General features: G+C 39.3%; 1 protein-coding gene across 12 annotated transcripts in view; it reads left to right on the top strand.

Annotated features, from left to right (window-relative positions):
* The window catches only part of CAST (calpastatin), a 130,195-nt gene that overhangs the window by 94,461 nt on the left and 16,267 nt on the right, over positions 1 to 19,467 (top strand). For 8 of the 12 annotated variants that reach the window (XM_037012153.2, XM_037012154.2, XM_037012149.2 and 5 more), the window contains 12 exons: positions 375 to 467; positions 604 to 693; positions 1,788 to 1,889; positions 4,959 to 5,042; positions 6,018 to 6,065; positions 7,184 to 7,279; positions 9,113 to 9,199; positions 12,464 to 12,562; positions 13,007 to 13,090; positions 15,320 to 15,370; positions 15,536 to 15,607; positions 18,902 to 19,003. In XM_037012153.2, the coding sequence (XP_036868048.2) occupies positions 375 to 467; positions 604 to 693; positions 1,788 to 1,889; positions 4,959 to 5,042; positions 6,018 to 6,065; positions 7,184 to 7,279; positions 9,113 to 9,199; positions 12,464 to 12,562; positions 13,007 to 13,090; positions 15,320 to 15,370; positions 15,536 to 15,607; positions 18,902 to 19,003 (1,008 nt within the window). The remainder of the gene's footprint in view (positions 1 to 374; positions 468 to 603; positions 694 to 1,787; positions 1,890 to 4,958; positions 5,043 to 6,017; positions 6,066 to 7,183; positions 7,280 to 9,112; positions 9,200 to 12,463; positions 12,563 to 13,006; positions 13,091 to 15,319; positions 15,371 to 15,535; positions 15,608 to 18,901; positions 19,004 to 19,467) is intronic. The other 4 variants (XM_037012161.2, XM_037012151.2, XM_037012150.2 and 1 more) reach the window with 2 other exon arrangements.

Here is a 19,467-nt window from a genome sequence, read left to right as displayed (position 1 = left end):
GATATGGTTAAATGAATCTCTAATCAGATGAAGGTGCCATCTGTGCAGAAGGAGGAGGTGGGCATGGAGGCTGGTTTCATATGTAGTGGGAGGGGAAGAAGAATGGAGCCAAGGAGGATTTAGGATAAAATGAATGTTAATGAAAATAGAATGAGAATATCTTAACATGTAATACACTTAGAAGATGGAAATGGAAATCATATTGAGCACCCATTCCCTGGCAGACAGAGGCTTTCCTCAGAGTTATGTCATGAGCATACCTGCTCTCGTAGTAAAGAAATTGCAAAAGTAATGTTCTTCATTTGCTGGCTTTGTAATCTGATCTTTCACTTGAATGATTCTCATGTAACCCATTCCGGTGCCTATTTATTTAGAAACCCATGGGGCCCAGTGAGGCCATAGATGCCTTGTCATCTGACTTTACCTGCAGCTCTCCTGCCGCTGGTGGAAGGGAGACTGAGAGAGAGGTATTGTGTTCAGTATAATTAGCGGGGACGTGTTAGAAACTGTCTCAAACTTAAAACAACAACAACTTTCTAGTTCTGGTTTACACTCATATTTCCTTCACCTATAAGCCTAATCTTTTGTACTTTTTTTTCTCAGAAATCCACAGGAGAGGTTTTAAAAGCTCAGTCAGCTACGGTAATTAAAAGCGCTGCTCCACCCCAAGAGAAGAAAAGAAAGGTGGAGGAGGTATAAATGATCACTTCGTTGAAAATAACCACGCTCTCCGACAGCAGTTGCTTTCCTGAGCCTGATCTAGCTGATTCGGGACAATCCCAGTAGTGCATTACGCACAACGAGGAGCATCTTCGCTCCCTCCGATCTGTGTAGAGTAGTAGAACCCATCAGCGTCCTATTGATCACCTCCAAGCAGACTTTGAATGTTTCTGCAAGTGATTATGGGTGATTTTAGCACAGTTTTCTTGGTTGTGAAACAAGCTTTTTAACCATTTGCAATACAACAGAAGGGCAGAACACCAGAGATACTGTTCTCTTGGAACCTAAAATCTTCAGCTTGATTTCCTAAAGGAGTTTGAGCCCTGTGAATCACTAGAGGGATGCTTTAACTGCTTCTGTCACCTTACTTAACCCTAATCACCTCTGACTTAATTCCCCAGAATCCTAAAAGGTGGTCCTGCAGCTCTGAGCTGGATGAGGACACGGGTCCCATCTGCAAGCGGACCAGATAATACATGGAGCAGTTTCTGGAGGATCTGCTCTGCCTCTCCCCTCCTGGAGTGGACAGTTTATTTTTATCTGGCTGGCTGGGGGATCGGTGAGAGCACCACACCCTGTCAGGGCAGTTGCTACAGCCTCAGCCACTGTGCCTGCAGAGAGGCAGCAGCCGGGCCACATCAGGTTTCCCTGCTCCTGGCTTAGCTGGTTTGCTAAAGGACCAGGGTTGTCAGAGGTCATTTTTAGAAACATTTTAGAAAGAGAAAAACAGGGTAGTGTGTTTTTTACTGCTTGAAGCTTTTATTTGGTATGGGTATTTTATAATATAATTATTGTAGTTCTGTTTCTAGCTAGCTAAATAACGGGTGAAGCGTGCCCCTGAGAATACTTAGTGTAGAAACATCTTAGCCCTAATTTCACTCACTGGTAAGTTCTTTTTTTCTTTCTCTCTTTTGCTAGGTTTCAAATAAGGACACCTTCCTAAAGTCCTTCCCCAATCCACGATTCATTTTACAAATTCAAAATTTGTATTTCACGAAGAAGTGGATGGACTTCTGGGGCTGAAATGTTCTCTTTTTTAATATGCAGAATTTTTTCCTTTTGAACAGGATACAATGAGTGACCAAGCGCTCGAGGCTCTTTCAGCCTCTCTGGGCAGCCGGGAGCCGGAACCTGAGCTGGACCTCAGCAACGTTAAGGAGGTCGATGAGGTACTGGCTTGGAGTTCATGTACAAAATGTCAGTCTGCAGCTTATGAAAGTCAATGAGTTACACATTTTTAGAATTCTTAACCTTTATTTTATTGGAGATTGATAATGAACTTCTCTCCATTCTGCCTTACTTTCAGAATCTGGTTACTTTAGATCTTTATTGCTGGGTAGTTGGCAACTCAAGGGATATTTGAGTGTTTGTCTTGTAAACCATCTAGAATTTTAATATTTAAAATGAGCACTAATCTCCTTTGCCAAAGCTTAAATGACACCTGACTAAACAAGATAATGCCGGAGCAGTGGCCTGGGGAGGAATAGGTTTGTCTGCTCTTGTGAACATTGGAAATTTATATTTTCAGAGAAGTTCTGGGTGGCTGTCTGTTTAAGGAGAGAGGGAGATGGCTGTAGATGGGGTGGAGAGATCCTTCTTTTAAAAAAATCTATGGGGACAGACATTGAAAATATTGTTTCAAATTAGGATAAAATCAAGCAACAATTTGTAACTGGAGTTCCTGCATGTTTACAGTGTGAAACTGGGTAGAGTCTATCCCACCACACTCTAAGACTTTATTTAACAAGCCTTCTGAGCCTAAGCAAGCATTTGGTGGAGGAGAGGTTCTAATATTAAATTATAATTTTAAAATAATTTTTCAACACAGCCCTTTGGGGGAAAAAGGGCAGGAAAGGAAAATGTATCCTGGGGGCATTTCCGACCAGGCAGTGTAGTGAGGAAGTGGAAAGGCAGCCTGGGGCCCCCCAGAGCATCACCCCAGCTCAGGGAGGGGAGCTGACATGTGTCACTGTCACAATGCCACCTCCGCTGTCACTTCCTGTTCTGAGTCACTGGGGGAGGTGAGACTCACCAACTCCCAGCAACTCTCAGAGTCTGGGACTGCCCTGGTCCAAAATGGGCCAGTTCCCATCATGGACTTTCTTTGAGGGCTCACCAGACACAGCGTGGCCCGACAGCCTTTGTGAAGGCGAATACAAGGGACCCGGGGAAGCCATTCTTGTTCTCCAGAACCAAGTAATGTATCAAGAAGAAAGGAAACCTTCACTAAAACTTAACAGTGCAAGATGCACATTACTCAGAGCTGCCAGATAGAAGAACCATCTCAAGGAAAGGGTGGTCCTGGCTGAACCCTGGGGGTATCAGACCAAGTGCAGTTGTGGTCCCCCCACTGGAAGGCAATGTGGCAATGGGGCCAACTGTACTTTTGCCTCAGGCGTTTTACAGATAATTAGGGTGATTTAATAAGACAGTGCTTTGGGGAGGGATGGAGTGAACCTAAAATCCTAAGACAAAAAGAGTGTTGAGTACCTAAAATCAGATAAATAGATGTAAAATAAAAGTTATATAAAGACAACTTTTAAGCAGTTTGAGTAACTGGTTTTGGAATGCATATAAATGTGTTAAATTTCCTCTAGAAAACCTTAACAGCTGTAAAGTCCTAAAATTGTAACAAGAAGAACTTTTCTTTTCTACTCTTTCTACTAGTTTCTACTTTCTTTCCCACTAGCTTTCCTTTTTTGATTATGTACAAAGTGTAAATATTTCCTAAGATGATCTTCCAGTCCTCTGGGTTCTTAAGCTGCTTTTCTAGTAGCTGATGGTGAATTCATTACATTCTGGGTGATCTGTTGATGTGATAAGGTGCACAAAGGTGGATATCCTGTGGGAGTCCACGGCCGCTCCATTTCACTCCGTGCTAGAGAGCTCTCTGTGGAAAGACCACATGTGCTTCAGAGAAGAGGTCCGTGCTACTTGTCATAGCATAAAATATTCTATCATGAGACCTCATTATTCACACACACACACACACCTATTTCTATGTGTAGTTACCCAGTCTAGAAGAATATAAAGATCAAAAAGGAATGGAAAGTCTGTAGCTGTGTATGTAACTGTCATTGTGCACAAGCCCGAGTGTAATGGGCAGGTAGGTCAGTGGCCCTTGACTTTCACACAGACTGTTACAGGTGGAAACCTCACAAATCTCTGAACTGGGGAGTACCAGTACGTAATAGGACTTCTTCCATATGCTGCAGTAGACTATAACTGGAAATGTTAAAAAAAAAAAAAGACTTCCATCCCTTAATGAGAGTTATTCTATAGAACAATAAAATTGTAATTCTAAAGCCTGGAAGATGCCTGGTTCACTAAAAGGGTTTAGTAAGTATATTTTAAATTAATCAACTGATCTTTCAATGGAATGCCACAGTTTGAGGCTGAGCTATAGGTGGAAGCAGTGGATTGAGCTGGAATTTGCTAAGTGATGTTCCCCTTTGTGCCCACGAGCTCCTTGGTTTGTGATTGAAATCTGTGCCTTGATATAAGTACAAATTATTACCTATCATGGAACTTTGCATTACTCACCAGTAAGTTAAAATGCACATGTTATCTTAAAAGCCAGGGATCTACTACAGAACAATACTTTTATTTCTAATGCTTTTGGTTATTCATCATTCAGTAACCCAGCAAAGTGAACTCCTTGTGTTACTGAAGGGAGTCCTTTTAAAAGCATGAAACCAATCATGGATCACCCAAGATTTGTGGTGACGTGCTTCTCCCATTTCTGAACTGTGTTTTGCACTCATGAGAATCAGTTGTTTTCTCCCTCTTAGATAACTGCCTCACTGAGTAAGACAGGTGAAGGCTGCTAAAAAATTGCAACTAACTTATACACTGTACTTAAGTGTCCTCAAGGGCATTTTATTTACTTTTCTATGGTGATCCTTACCAGTCAGTGAGTTAGGTAAAAATTACTAGTAGCCCCATTTTACAGCTAAAGAAACTGAGACAAAAGACTGAGAGGCTCCCTGAGGTCATAGAGCACCTGAGAGCAGAGCAGAGGCACCCCCCAGGGTCCCCAGCCATGCTGTCTTTCCATCACTGTGCACCGCCTTCTTCACAGCCAGCGGCTCACCATGACTTGTGCTTTGTATTTTGCAAAGTACGTGCACATTTATCTGATTTGGTCTGTCCTACAACACCCATGAGCTACATAAAATGATATCATCTTATTTTACATGTATTATTCCATTTTTTCTCTCTCTCTCCACTTTGGTCAGGCAAAAGCCAAAGAAGAGAAGCTGAGGAAGTGTGGTGAGGATGAAGAGACAGTCCCATCGGAGTACAGATTAAAACCTGCCACGGTACATTGTTAGCCATGGTGCATACTTGCAGCACCTCCTCCTGCCTCCACATCATGCTTTGTCCTGCCAGTCCCCGTGATGCTTGAGGACATCTCTGTCCGGTTCAAATATTACCTCTGAAAACCTTGAACCCTTCTTCTGTACTCTCTATAGTTGGACCCTTACAGGGCGATTTCCTAAATATAAACCATGTCGTTATTAAATTTCCCACAATTTCAGGTGTTTCAGTTGGCAACAGTGCTTGACAGAGATCCTTAACCTTAAAAAGCAGGAAAAACTATTCGGGAATAATTTTTTTTCTAACTGTTATGTGAATAAAAGCATCATGGATGATCTAGGTGGTAGATACCAATGTACAACTATTTACCAGTACCCTCAGTTAAGGTGGTTTTATTGTTGTTGGTTTGGTTTTAAGTGAGGATAGTGGACTAACTCCTGTAATTGTATTTGTAATTTATCTTAGAAGTAATACACACATTATAGAAAATAATTGATTCTTCTATATGCTTATATATGGGATGGAAGTTTCTCATTTTTACAAATACTCCAAATTGTGAAACCTCATATCCAAAAAACCAAAACAGTATTGTAGGAATAAGACCTACCTCTTCACTCTGGGTGGGACAATTGAGACTTTTTTTAACCTTCATTAATGTGGCTGTACCTGTCTTGCCAAATAACTTTTTTTAAAAAACATTCCATTACCCTATCCAATAAATGGAAAAATTTTTATTCAGTAACTCTTAAAGAAAAGCAATGTGCATTATATTAGGTAACATTTGGTCTTGTGATTTTTACAGTTCAACCCCTTATTCTGATACTTTGTAAAATAAATCTGAAATACAAATTCACTCAAATATAAGAAAGAAAGTAAGCTCTCCCCTCATATCCTAGAATTCCCTAAAACAAACTTAGTGGGACATGAAAGCAAAACTTTCTTTTTCATTTTCAGTGAGTTTTTTGTTTCATTTGTAGGATAAAGATGGAAAACCACTACTGCCAGAGCCAGAGGAAAAATCCAAGGTTTGGAAATAAGTTTTGTCTGCTACTTAAATAGGAGAATTCTAAAGCACAGTTTTGACAGATCGGATCACACTGTGGACACTCCTGTGCCAACCTGCAATTAAGGAGAGGGAACTTCAATAGTGACACTTGACTCCTAGTTCAACTCTATTTCACATATTTTAATGATTGTTTAATTATTACTGGACTGTCATAAGTTTCTAGGTTATGTTCACTGAACGTTAGGAGCTGATATCAAGAGGGCCCTTCAAGATTGTTAGAACTTGAGTTTGATTTTAATCACAGCATGAAATACTCTCATGATTCTGTACTGCCTTTACTGAAGTTGGTATCAACCAGCATAGTAAACCCATTACGATAATACTAAGCAGCAGTACTTATTAGTCACTTACTGTGTGGCTGGCACTGTAATAGATGCCTTTTGTATGGTCTCTTCTTGAGTCCTCACCGAATGAGAAGGCACTATTATCATTCCCATTTTACAGGTCAGGAAGCGCGCAGGCAGAAGGATCATGTGAGCGGCCCAAGACTGCACAGCTGAAAAATAGCCAGGCCAGGATTCAAACTCATGCTGCCCGGCAGTGGGCCCGGCTTCTGCATCCCATACCATTCTGTCACAGATACTGCTATTAGTTAAAATATCCACATGCCCTATAAAAATAACACCCTTTACCTGAAGGCCTAGGGATAACAACATTCCTGCCCAAAATCCCACATAGTCATAGGAAAGGAGTTTATGACTATGTTTCCTTTGACTTATTCAGATGGAAATCATTAGGAAATAAGGTAAACAATCACCTAAGAAAAAATTATACAGATATTCACTGGAAAGAACAGGCAATTTTATCAACAGAATTCTTCTGAAATTGAAGTATCAGAAAAACTTTGACTAAATAAACCCATTGAACATTTTTGTGGAGGAGTCTAGTATTCCTTATTTGTTTTATGACATTTATCTTACATTGATGGAGGAAAAATAACCCCATATAAATTAGCTTTTGGTTTTAGATTCTAATATGTGTTAACTAACCAGTAGAAAATCACCTATGAAAACTACTTTTTAACAAAATAAATACAGTCATTTCATAATATACACTGTTATATTTGTTATATTGCAGCCCCTGAGTGAATCAGAACTCATTGATGAACTTTCAGAGGATTTGGACCCATCTAAATGTAAAGAAAAACAATCCAAGCCAATTAAAAAAACCAAAGTATGTTTCTAAAAATATGTCTGTAGTTTATATTTATGTTTATGTTTTTCTGTAATCTTAATATGAGACCAAAACTGTTTTAGCAGGAAGTAGTTTGTTAAAAAGGCCCATTAAGCCATCTTTTTTGACGTGCAGTTTTCGTCTTGTCTTTTTCTGGATGTGATTGGTATGCTTGCGATTTAAGTCCTATAATTAGTCTTTTAGGAAAGTATTCACACCCATGCTTCCCTTTCCATTCCTGCCTCTGTAACTGACCTGAGAAGGTCGTAATCAGCACCCACCCCATGGTGGCAGTGGCCTCTTCCTCAGTCTCGCTTCATTTCTTCCTGTGTGTGCAGCAAAATTGTTCTTTCTCATGTTTGTGGTCGCATCATTCCCCTGCTCCAACCCTCAGGAGCTTCCCATTCCTGCAAAATACAAGTGCCTGCTAATGTAATCTGGCCCCCGTTTCCTGACCTGCCGAGGTGGGTTCCCCATCTCTATGACCATATGACCGTCCTTAATTCTAACTCATCTAAAATCTTTGTCATCCCTTGAAAGCTCTGCTAAAGTAGGGGGGCCTTGTCTCCCACTTCTCCCTTTCCAAACCTTACCACCCTTCCAATCCTTATTAAGTAGTAAACAACATGCCAAGGGGGTCTGTCCTTTTGTTATGTATTTCTGTTAAGGCATTTGTGACAGTGTTTTAGTTGTATTGGTCTTCACCACTGACATTTATATAGAGTATTAAATAGATGATAAGTTCCTTGAAAGAAGAGATTATATCGTGAGTGATCATCTACTGAGCCCCTTGCATGTAGGATAAGTTTTTATAAATATTTGGATAAAAAGCAATTTGTTTGAAATTTTATGCTTTAGTGATAAAATAACATAGCATAGTGGTTCTCATACTTCAGCGTGCATAAATATTACCTTAGGGTTTGTTAAAACACAGATTGTGGGTGCTACCTCCACAATTTCTGATTTAGTACATTGGAGTGGGCCTAAGAATTTGCATTTCTAACACATTCCCTGGTAATGCCGAGGCTGCTGGTCCAGGGCCCACACTTTGAGAACCCCCCAGGATATTATTACTAACCTTACACTTGTACATAGCTATTTACAATTTATAAGGTGCTCTTAAACAAATATATAAAAATGATGTTCAGTTGGCCCTTGGACAACACAAGTTTAATTGCATGGTCCCACCTACCCATGTGTTTTTTCAAAAGGTATATTAGAAAATTTTTTGGAGATTTGGGACAATTTGAAAAACATTTTCTATAGCTTGCTGTATTGTAAGAATACAGTGTATAAATATATATGACATGTATTTTGTTTGGAGGCAAAAGTTATGTGGGAATTTTTGACTGTGAGGTGTCAGTATCCCTAACCCCTGTGTTGTTCAAGGGTCAACTGTACTTACAAAAGTATATTGCATTATATAATTGGTATTTATTATTGTATATCATATGAAAAATAATTTAAATAATAGTACTAGCTGTTAAAATTTATTGAATTTACTGTGTTCCCCAGTATGATGCAAAACACTTCACGTTTTATCTCTAAGGCTCCATGTCAACCCTTGAAATGTAGGCACCATCACTGTTCTCACTTTACAGATGTGGAAACTGAGTCTCAGAGAGGCTAAGTGACCTACATAAGCCTAGAGGTAAACCGAAGTTGAAATAATGATAGCAGGTGTCACATGCCTTGGCTTCCTATTCATCAGTCCTTAGGCATTTGAGAAAATGATGCTCACAGCATAAATACCACGGTGTTGTTGGTCCATTATTGTTCAGTCTTGCTAGCCAGATATTTTGCAAAATTCGTCATTGTATCTGCTTTCCACAGGAATCTGAGGCCACTGCTGTGCAGGAGCCTGTGCCTCGGACCTCCGTGTGTAGTGTACAGTCGGCACCCCCCAAGCCACCTGCCGTGGTGAGTGACCCCCCAAGCACTGAGTCTTGAAAAAATACTGGTTTTCCTGCCAGGTTCTTTCTGCTGTGTATTACCATTATATTATCTTCTTTGGATAAAAATAAAATCTTACATAATTATAGTATCTACTGCTCTTCGGGCTTCAGGGGTGTGGTAGAAATTCAAGCTAGATTTAATAAACTGCTGCAAGCTGTGTTCTTTAGCCATCTGAAATTCTTTCTAGTTCACTTGGCTACTGGGAATTCTTCCGAGCCTAATGAGAGCTCCACAAGTAGCCCGAGTTACCTTTGTTGGCCGCTGGTGGAGTGATCTGCTCCAGGATCATCCTGACTGTCCCCACGTCCAGCCGAAGGGAGCACAGATGGGCTCAGTTCCTTCCCCTTTCCTTCCTTTCTTTTCTCTCTCACTTTTTAATTTTGTATTAAGTATGACATTTAGCTAGTAGACTTTGTGTTTCCTTTGGAATTCATTGGGTTTGTTTCTATGAGCAGACAGAATCTGACCCAGTAACAGCTGATGGAACTACTATGTTGCATTACTAGACGTACTGAATCTACACTCTGAACAGCTAACTTCTTCTAGATGATTTGCAATATCTTCTCATTAAGTTTTCACAAGGGCACTATGAAGTCTGTTCTGATCATCTCTATTACAGATGTAGATGAGGGAAATGAGGCTTTGAGTTAACCTTGAGCCATCCGCTTCTCCTCTCAGAGCCTCGGCTGAGTTGAAAGATCGGCCCCTGCTCTCGGCTATCTTAGAGTTTAGTGTGGATATGGGCCAGATCTCCAGCTTACAGCACAATTTGATCATTCTCAAGTGGAAACGGGGCATGGAAACATGGGTGAGGGAGAAGCCCCCTCTCTGGGAGAAATTAGGAGAGGCCTACAGGGTATGGGCATGGTCACACTGACAAGTGGGAAGAACACTGTTGTCCTGGGGAGGACTGTCCAGGCAGGCTGGCACATGGGTGTGAAGCATGTGGTGTGCTTGGGTGCATGATTTAGCTGCTTGGGGAAGGGGGCCCTTGAGGGAAAGTGTAGGTCACATGCCCTGATTGCCCTGAAGAGGTTTCTTCCAGGGGATGACTCAGTGCAACAGCAAATTTCCCCAAAGTCCAGGCTCTCCTTCCTGCCTTACACAGGACTTGATCTCTTTTTTCTTCTTTCTTTCGAGGTCTCAGGGTATGCTCAGGCCACAGTGATAACAAATAGGGGAGGAAAAGAAGATCTGGGGAAAGACTACTGAAGGAAGTAGGCACAGAGGCGGTGACTAGAATCACAGACAACAGCCAGCATGCTAGGGCAGAACTCTTGTGACCTAAACGCATGTCATCTACCTCTCATGTCAAGTGTGGCTGCCAGGGCATGAGAGGGCTCGGGTAGTTCCTTTCCAGCTCTGCCCTGACCATAGAGAGTCAAGTGTTGCATGTTCAGTGAGCAGAAAAGAAACAGGTCTTGCTTTTCCATTCTCTGATGACCTCTCCTGGGCCCCTTCAGCAAGTCTGGTTACCCTCACCAAAGTCAGTGGGCGTTTCTGGGATTGTGACACCTGTGGGAGCCAGGAAGGATAGCTGTGGAGTGTGGTAAAGGTCCAAGGACTCAGGAGAGGCTCGAGGACTAGTGTGCAAAGAAACAGACCAGAGAAAGATGAACGTGTGCCCTGTGTGGCTCTTGTCTGTATAAAAAGAAAATTTATTGAAGTCCAGAGATGTAACTTCTAACTTTGAATCTGACAACATGAGGTACTACAGAAGCAGACATTTCAGTCCTTAGTCTTATTTCCAGTTTCCTTAGTTCTTAAGATTGTGGTGTCTCCTAGCTTTTCTCTTTCACTTACTGATTAAACCAGAGCTCACAGGATTGGGAAGTAATAGTTTCCAAAACTTCTACAGCAGAGTAGGAGAAAACAGAAGTGAAGTCTACACTATCTCGGATCAGTTAGCAGCTCAGATTGGTGTGTTAAGGCATTGGCACCTCTGCAGCTCTCGCACTTTGGATACAATCCCAAAGAGGTTAGACCAGGGTTTTTTTGTTACCCCCGGGAATAAAAGTATGCAGTGTTTAACCACTAGATGGCGACAAATCACTTTCCACTCAGGTTCATTTTCCACATTGGCAGTCTTAACCTTTTGCAATGCAGCTTAGCAGAAAAATAACTTTTCTTTTACAATGATGGCTAAGCCGATAAAACAGAAAGACATTACTCTGAAATTCAAATATGTATACTTTATGTGAGGTCATAGACATTTGTAATAAGAATAAACTTTCAGACAGTTGCAGGGGCTTTCACACTTTTGACCAAGACCAACTATAAGCAATTCATTGCAATTGGTATTGCAAGTCAGCACCCATACACTGGAAACCAGTTTAATAAACGGTATGTATCCTTGTTATGTATGACACATTGTTTTCTATTCTGGTCTTTCCTTATAGAAAAAGTCCTGACCAGGAACTATTAAATTGATTTCATAAGCCACTAATTTATGGATCACGACCTGTGGTTTGGAAAAAGTCAGATCCAGTCCTATCTTTTAGCCCAAACATACTTTCTCTATTATTTTCCCTTTACATCATTTATGTTCCATATTCATCCAATTTCATTTTAAATACCAGCATGGCTCATTACATCGTAAGGAGCACATTTCATGTTGAGCAGCTGGACCACAGGTAGATGGTAGATGGTTCTCTTGCACCACTCAGGTTAGTCGGTCACAGGCAGTCTCCTGAATCAGCGTGAATCCACTTTGCCCAGTGAAGCCACATGGAGATCACAAGCTTCTGTGTCCCAGTAGAGGCTCAGCCTGAGCCACCGCCTCCAACATGGACCAGACTAATTCTCAAGTAAAATAGCGGAACATTGGGAAGAATGTCCTCTGGTGGGCCTTTCTGAAAATCTTTCCTGTGCCAGCTCTAGGGCATCACCAAGAACCACTACTTTTTTCTCTCCTAGCTTTCAGCCTCTCTGTGGTATATCTATTCCATTGTCTTACTTATTTCCAAACCAAAATGCCGGGTTAGACAGTGTAAGTTTCTCAGCATCAATATATGTTGCATACACTAATGTATCAATAAGAAACTTACTCTTATTTTTTTAACATTTTAGGTTTTTTAAACAAATTCTAATTGATTTGATAATTCACATTATTAGAAGATGACATGGGCCTAAAATAAGGTTATGCCCTTCTGAATTGGTTGATGGAGTTTCTTTTAAAAGGAGTGATTAGCCACATACTTAGTACACCCACTAATGTGCTTTCACAAGGGCCCAGCGCCGGACGATGCTATAGAAGCCTTGGCTGGTAGCCTGGGGGAAAAGGAAGCAGATCCGGAAGATGGAAAGCCTGTGGAGGATAAAGTCAAGGTAATGGCAGCTCAGGTACTTCCAGAATGTCTGTCATTCATGAGCCTACTCCACAAATAAGTTAGTCATTTAAAAAAATATTTCCCACAACACATGACCAGCTGCTTTTCTCCATTCCTACACATACCCTGTGTAATAAGCCAAAACCTGCGTCTGCTGCAGTGTTTCAGGGCACCCATGTATCAGGGTTCTCTGCATCTTGCCTGCCCACCTGCGTGCCAGCGGACTCAGGAGAGAGGTGACAGCCGCTTACTCCTCTCATTACTGCCTTTTAACCCAGCAGGCTTCATGGTGGTGTCTGAGCCTCCTGAACCAGGATACAGTGTCGAAGATGAGGTTACTGAGTTCTAACCTAACAACAGATGTACTTAACTCAAATGTAATCACACATCCTTTATGGGGAAAAGATGTATCAACAATGAAAATGGTATAATTTTTATTCAGGAGAAAGCCAAAGAAGAGGATCGTGAGAAACTTGGTGAAAAAGAAGAAACAATTCCTCCTGATTATAGATTAGAAGAAGTCAAGGTAAACAGGCTGAGGCCTTTTTTATTTTAATACATATTGATTTCATATACATAAAGAAGGGACATGGAGGGACCTGGAACATAAAGATACTGTTTCTTAATATTTCAAACACCAAAGAGTATTAGTCCACTAATACCCTGTTAGTACACCAACTACAAACCTAAAATATTCCTAAATGGCCGTTCATTCCTCCCTTTAGTGAAAGAAGGCTGCTAATGTTTAAGCTACCTAATTTTTTTCCATCTAGTATGTGGTTTGTTACATTATCAGAAATAAAAAAAGCTTAGGAAACCTTTATAGAGATAAGAAAACTAAAATGAGGAACAATAATTTCCTATAAGGAGAAACTTGTAACTCTTAGATACAAATTGAAAAAGTAAGAGAGCCTGTTTAACATTGAGAGGTTAGTTGACCTGTTTACTTTGTCCAGATTATACAGGACAAGTGCATGGGGGGTGACCCGCACTATGAATCTTGTGGTTTAAGTCCAGCCACTTGAACAGGGACAGATGCATGAACAGTAGGACAAATGTCAGTGATCTTCAAAACATGCTCTATTTCAGAGGATATTCAACTAAACTTCATTAACAATTCAGGAAAATCAAATCGATAACTCCTGTTACTCAACCATGTGCACCATTCATTTATTTGGCAAAGACGTAAAAGTTAATTATTCTGGATACCTTTATTCTGCTTTCTTTCTGCATTTGACAATTCAGTCAAAACCATGGCTTTTCTATTAATTTGGGCTTATTTGTAAGCTGCTCTGCAAGGCTCTTAGAAAGCTACTTAGAGCCACATGTCCCATCACAGCTGCCCCCACTCCCCCCATTTGGTATAAAGGCTGGTCAGGTGCAGGTAACTGTCTTCTGAGTAAGAGGTTGATTACTTTCTTTCTCCCCTTCTGAGTTTTAGTAGCAGCTTTTAAGAAAGCAGTTGATTAGCTTTCCCTGACTTCATTCTGTAGTTTCCTCTTCCTCTTAACTTGTTGATGCCCCATATTAGTAATTACTTGGTAACTCACATTATTAAAAGATGACATGGGCTTCTTATCTAGGCCTAAAATAAGCTTTTATATTTTACAATATTTTATAAATTAAATATGTTATAATATTTTCAGGTGCTGGCTCAATCTTTTGTTTAAATCCTATATTGTCATGTATCAACTATGTTCACATCAAGCCTCTTTAGTGAGGCTCTGCTCTCTGAGAGTAAACCACAAGTTCCGCTTCCAGACACAGGGTAACTTCAGGTTGAGTGTGAAACAAAGATGCCCTTCAGGGTCCCATGCATTAGCTGGGAAGTTTGTTGCCAATACAGCTAAGGGATGGTAGAAAATAAACCCAAGTTCTTTTTCCCTCCTAACTGAAGAATGATCATAATGTGAAGGAAACCTGCAAAGGAGATGGGAAATGGGGTAGAGTTCACGTCGATCAACAGGGAAGCTGGTGACACTCTAAACCATTGCACTTCCTTGAATTTTAAATAAACTGGCCAAGGTTTTTTATTTTGGAGAAAAAGTATGTGTACATATATATAGAGAGAACCCTGTGCTTATTTATTTTTGTGCATTTGGATAAGTAGGATTTGCCATTTATTTATAAATCTTCTGTTACTAAAGAGCCCAAGTACTTTACTGGTTTGGTCCTGTTACTCAGCAGTGACACTTAGAGGTATTTGGTATTTGGCATCATCTAAACTCTAAGTTTCAGAGCGTCCTGCCCAAGGGATGAGCTCTGATGGGCAGGAACGTTCTGTATCCTAGGTTCTGTGGCTTGCCCAGCACTTGCTACAGGATGTGTTGCCTGTAGAGTTTACCAGTTTTTCCAAGGGAGCTTCTGCAAAGCCCCCCAGGCAGGTAGGGGCCTCATCTCCTCCCATGCTCCCACCATGTCCTCTAAGCCTCATCATATCACATGCCATCCTGTGTTAACTGTTCACGTTTGTCTCCCGTTGCTGCTTTGTGGGCTTCTGAGGTCACGAGCCACACCCAGTCCATTTTGCAGCCCCCAGGGCCTAAAGAGTGCCTGCATATGTGAGCTCTTTGTTGACATGAACTCTATTAGAGCATATTCTCCGGTCAGGGAACCTGTCCCCTGAAATGATGGATCTAGTTCCTGGTGCACAGCAGCATCAGGTGTAACCTGTCAACCTCATAATGTTTACAAGGATTCCAACAGAGGATAAATGTGAAGTGATTCAATGACGTGTTTCTCTCTCTCTGGCTAGGATAAAGATGGAAAACCACTCCTGCCAAAAGAGCCCAAGGAATCACTTCTGGTAAGCAAACCAGTGTGTTGAGTACATTTTTCTCATTTAGCCCCAATGGCAAATCAGAAAGGGCATAGCTTTCTTTTTAATTGCTGATCATCATATAAATAGTGACATCATTTGGAGAGGAGACAAATGAAGTGGTATTTATTGAAATGTTTCATGTTCTTGCAGCCCTTGAGTGAAGACGTCCTTCTTGATGCCATCTCTAAAGACTTCACCAGTCTCCAAAACAGTTCATCTCTTGTAAGTCTGAAACTTGTTTTATTTCCTTACTTTTAGGGTAGCAGAAATAAATGGAACTTGTGACTGGGAATCTGACTTGGGAGCTGAGGAAAAAAATCACAAAATTAATGGCTCCCAAACCACTGTAGCCATTAAGAATGTGTTGCATCATGAAATACTGTCCTAGCACAGTAGATGTTTTCAACAGTGTAACAAATTGACCAGTGAGCATGTACTCTCTCAAGTCTGTCTATGAAAAGGGAATTTAAAACTGATTTTATCCAAAATTATTTCTCAGCCAACCTGTTGATATTTCTACAATTTATCATTTTCCAAAGTGCCTCCTGGGAAACATAGCTCCATATGGACTGTATCAGTCTTTGAAGGAAATTCTCTTACTAGAAAGTTGGGGAAATGTTGGCTGGTGGTAAGCAGGTTTCTCTACTATAGGATTTTCAGGGTTTTTGTATGCCAACATACCTTGTAGTCCGCTGCAGTTCCCAAACTTACGTATCTGCAGAACCTTTTTGTTGTGGGGTCTGGGTTGTCAACAGGGTTTCTATGCGGAAAATGACATGAAGTATATTTATATCCGTTGAGACGTAGACAGAATGAGTGACAGCTAGAACAAACAATGATTCCTTGGAGTTGCCTGGAGTTTTGCTCTCACTGAACCAATAAAACCTTCAAAGAAAGACGACTAACCAGTGCGTGTTCCTCACTACACCCCTGTGAGAGCACCATGCCTCATCACAGTGATGAAGAGCATAGGAACCAATACCTTGATGCCCTTCCTCGTCCTGGCTTTATTATTATTACAATAGTCAGGGGGTTTTTTTCCTTTTAGGAAACCAAACAAAATGTTCCAGTTGAGTTTTTATGTCTCCCCCCACCCACCCTGCCCCCCAGAAGATGTACAGCAGTGAAATGTTAGAGATGAAGCAACCATTTGTAAATGTTTTTTTTCAACAAATTTTTTAAAATCCTACTCTCAGAAACTTAACAATCAGCAAAGGATAAAATTTGTTAATGTCAATAGCACAGTTAATAAACTAGAAATAACCAATTATGTAAAATCAAATGGTCAAGGTAGAAAATTATTTGGGGATAACTCCCAAGAACTTTAGAGGAAAAGTATCATATGCTGGATAGTAACTAATGTTCAGATATGCGAGAGTGGCTACGTGTATACCATATTCATTTTTTCACAATAAAATAGAACAAATTTTATTTAAAGAGAGAAATTAAAAAATATTTCACTAGTACTTGTCAGGAATTCAGACTAGACTATTTTAAAAAATCAAGGATAAGACATTACAAATCAAAATCTTTGATAAGCAACCAAAGCAGTATTAATGAGATACATTTATCGACATAAATGCCTTCATCAATAATAGAAAAAAAAGAGAGCTACATAGCCAAATGATGATTAGATTTTAAATTTCAAATTTAAATAAGCTATTATAAAGTAACCTCCCAAGAGAAAGTACCAGAAGTGTAGTGGGAAATGAAAATAGCAGCCTGAAAGCTAACTGGCCAACAGTTGTTTCTTCTGAAATAACTAAAATTTTATAGGAGACAAAAAGAGAAAACAAAAATCTTAGAAATAAAACAAATTTTAAAATAGGAACAATAATCAATATAAGAATCAACTAAATTAGTAGTTCAAAGCCAACAGTTGGTTTTCTAAGAATGTCTTTTTATAAAATATTGATGGGGGGAGAAATCTTACAAGTAAAAATTTAATTTTAAACTGCAAAAGATGCAATCAATGCAAGAGAATAACTAACTTAATAAGAAACATTCTGTGCAATATTCTCTAAGGAATTTTTAAAATACAAAACACAATTCACAGCAAGAGGAAAACTGAAGAGATTAGAACTATTCTCAAACTTTCCTTCCACTAGAAATTTAAAATGGACTCGTTTACATGTTTAACACCAGGTAGTTTGCATGTAACATAAATATGTCCTCAAAAAGATGGCCTACAAAGTTGCTTCTACAAGTAATGATGGTCTTAATCTTAAAGCTAGATTAATGTAGCATTACCAACAAAGTCACTTAATCTATAGATGTATAAGTTTTAACAAATAGAATATAAAATTACTAAAGTACTTACTTACCATTGTCACTAATTAAAGATTTCATTCACTAGCAGGAAAATCAATTATAGCATCAGAATATCAAATATGTCCACATAAATATTTCAAATCTTACTTACATTTCAAATAAAAGCCTTTAAAAAGTAGACAATCCCTTAATGTGTTAGAATATCTACTTAATTTCAAGGATCAAATATTCATTATTAAGCTAGTATGAGATGTCAGACATGTAAAGAAAACCAGAACAGATCACATGAATAGAAAAATAAGAACATGAAATTAAACCCATACATCCAAGACAGTTTGATTAAATGTCTTAACCAGACATAATTGTCATTCTTTTCTTTTATAAGCTAGTTTCTATTAAAGTGGCTTTGTATAACTCAAAATTATACTAAAATATATTTGAAAAATAAATGATAACATGAAAAAATACTGAAAAGCAATTTTCAGTATTTTTAGGGAAAATTAACCCAACTAAACACTAGAATTTATTATATAATAATGATTTTAAAATACTGTTCTGATTCAAAAAGAAAATCTATAGGTAATGGGGGAAAAATCCTGAATATAAAAGGCAGACTTAGTATATTTTTCAAAAGAAGAAATCGTTATTTTAGAAATATTCTGGAAGAATATTTGACCTAAGAAAAAACTAAAACTAAAACTTCACACTGTATACCAAGTATTAAAGCAACAGTAGTACATCACTGCACCTCATATATTATCAGAATTAAAAATATGTGGTAAGTATCTAATTTAGGAAGGTGAGGCCATGGGAAACAGACACGTGTGCTCACTGCTTTTAGCAGCATGGATTTCCTGCAGCTTTGGACAGGGTAGTTTGGCACCATACAGCCAGCACCATAAAAAGAACCACTTCTAGAACTTATTCAGAGCAACCAGTTACAAAGAAAGAGCTGAAAAACTGCAAACAAGTGATTGTCAAGAACTGTGAAACAAACCAGGAAACAATAAGTCATTAGGTTACTGAACAACATTTAGAATAATAAATATGAATAGGAAATAGGAAACTACTACAGTGGAGTAGGACATAGAATAAAAATTACTTTTAGATTATGTTCCTATATGTACATTTGGAAAAGACACTCATAAAGCTTTATTGAGAGCTGTAGTTCAGTGGTGGCATGGTGGGCATAATTTTGTATACATTGTATTACTTACAAAGATCTCTCTTTTTTTTTAACAAAAGAAGTTTGAAGATGCTAAACTCTCTGCTGTTGTGTCTGAAGTGGTTTCCCAAACCCCAGTTCCAGCCACCCACTCTGCAAGCCCACCAACCCCGGATACTCCAGTAAGCAACACTTTATAAAATACGTTTTTGCAACAGCAGGAAAGAAAATAGGCCTCTCTGCTTAGAATAAATGAAAATAAAACTGTTAGGAAGATCGAGCACCTTATCTCCGAAGAGAGAAGACTGGCGATTTATGGAGATGACAGAGAATATCAGGAATGATTAAATGAAGTGATGTATATGAAAGCATTTTACACATAGTCAAGGAGCTTAGTATTATTTTTGCTTTATTAGAATTTAAAGTGCAATGTGAATTGTATATATATATTAGAATTACTCGATTTAAAAAAGTTTGGCTTTCCTGATATTTTCTCCTTCTTTACATTTTTCCAGACACACAGTATAACTACTACCTATTATTTCACCTTGATTGTATATTATGAAATTTCTGGGTGTTTGAGCTTCTCCCTAGTTCACAAACCTTTCATGGGATAGTAGTATTTTCTTCCCATTCACACCAGCAA

This window comes from Manis javanica, chromosome 1 (assembly GCF_040802235.1).
Source record: "Manis javanica isolate MJ-LG chromosome 1, MJ_LKY, whole genome shotgun sequence".
NCBI classification, from domain to species: Eukaryota; Metazoa; Chordata; class Mammalia; order Pholidota; family Manidae; genus Manis; species Manis javanica.
Note: the sequence above shows the minus strand (reverse complement) of the source record. Positions and strands in the feature narration are given on the sequence as shown.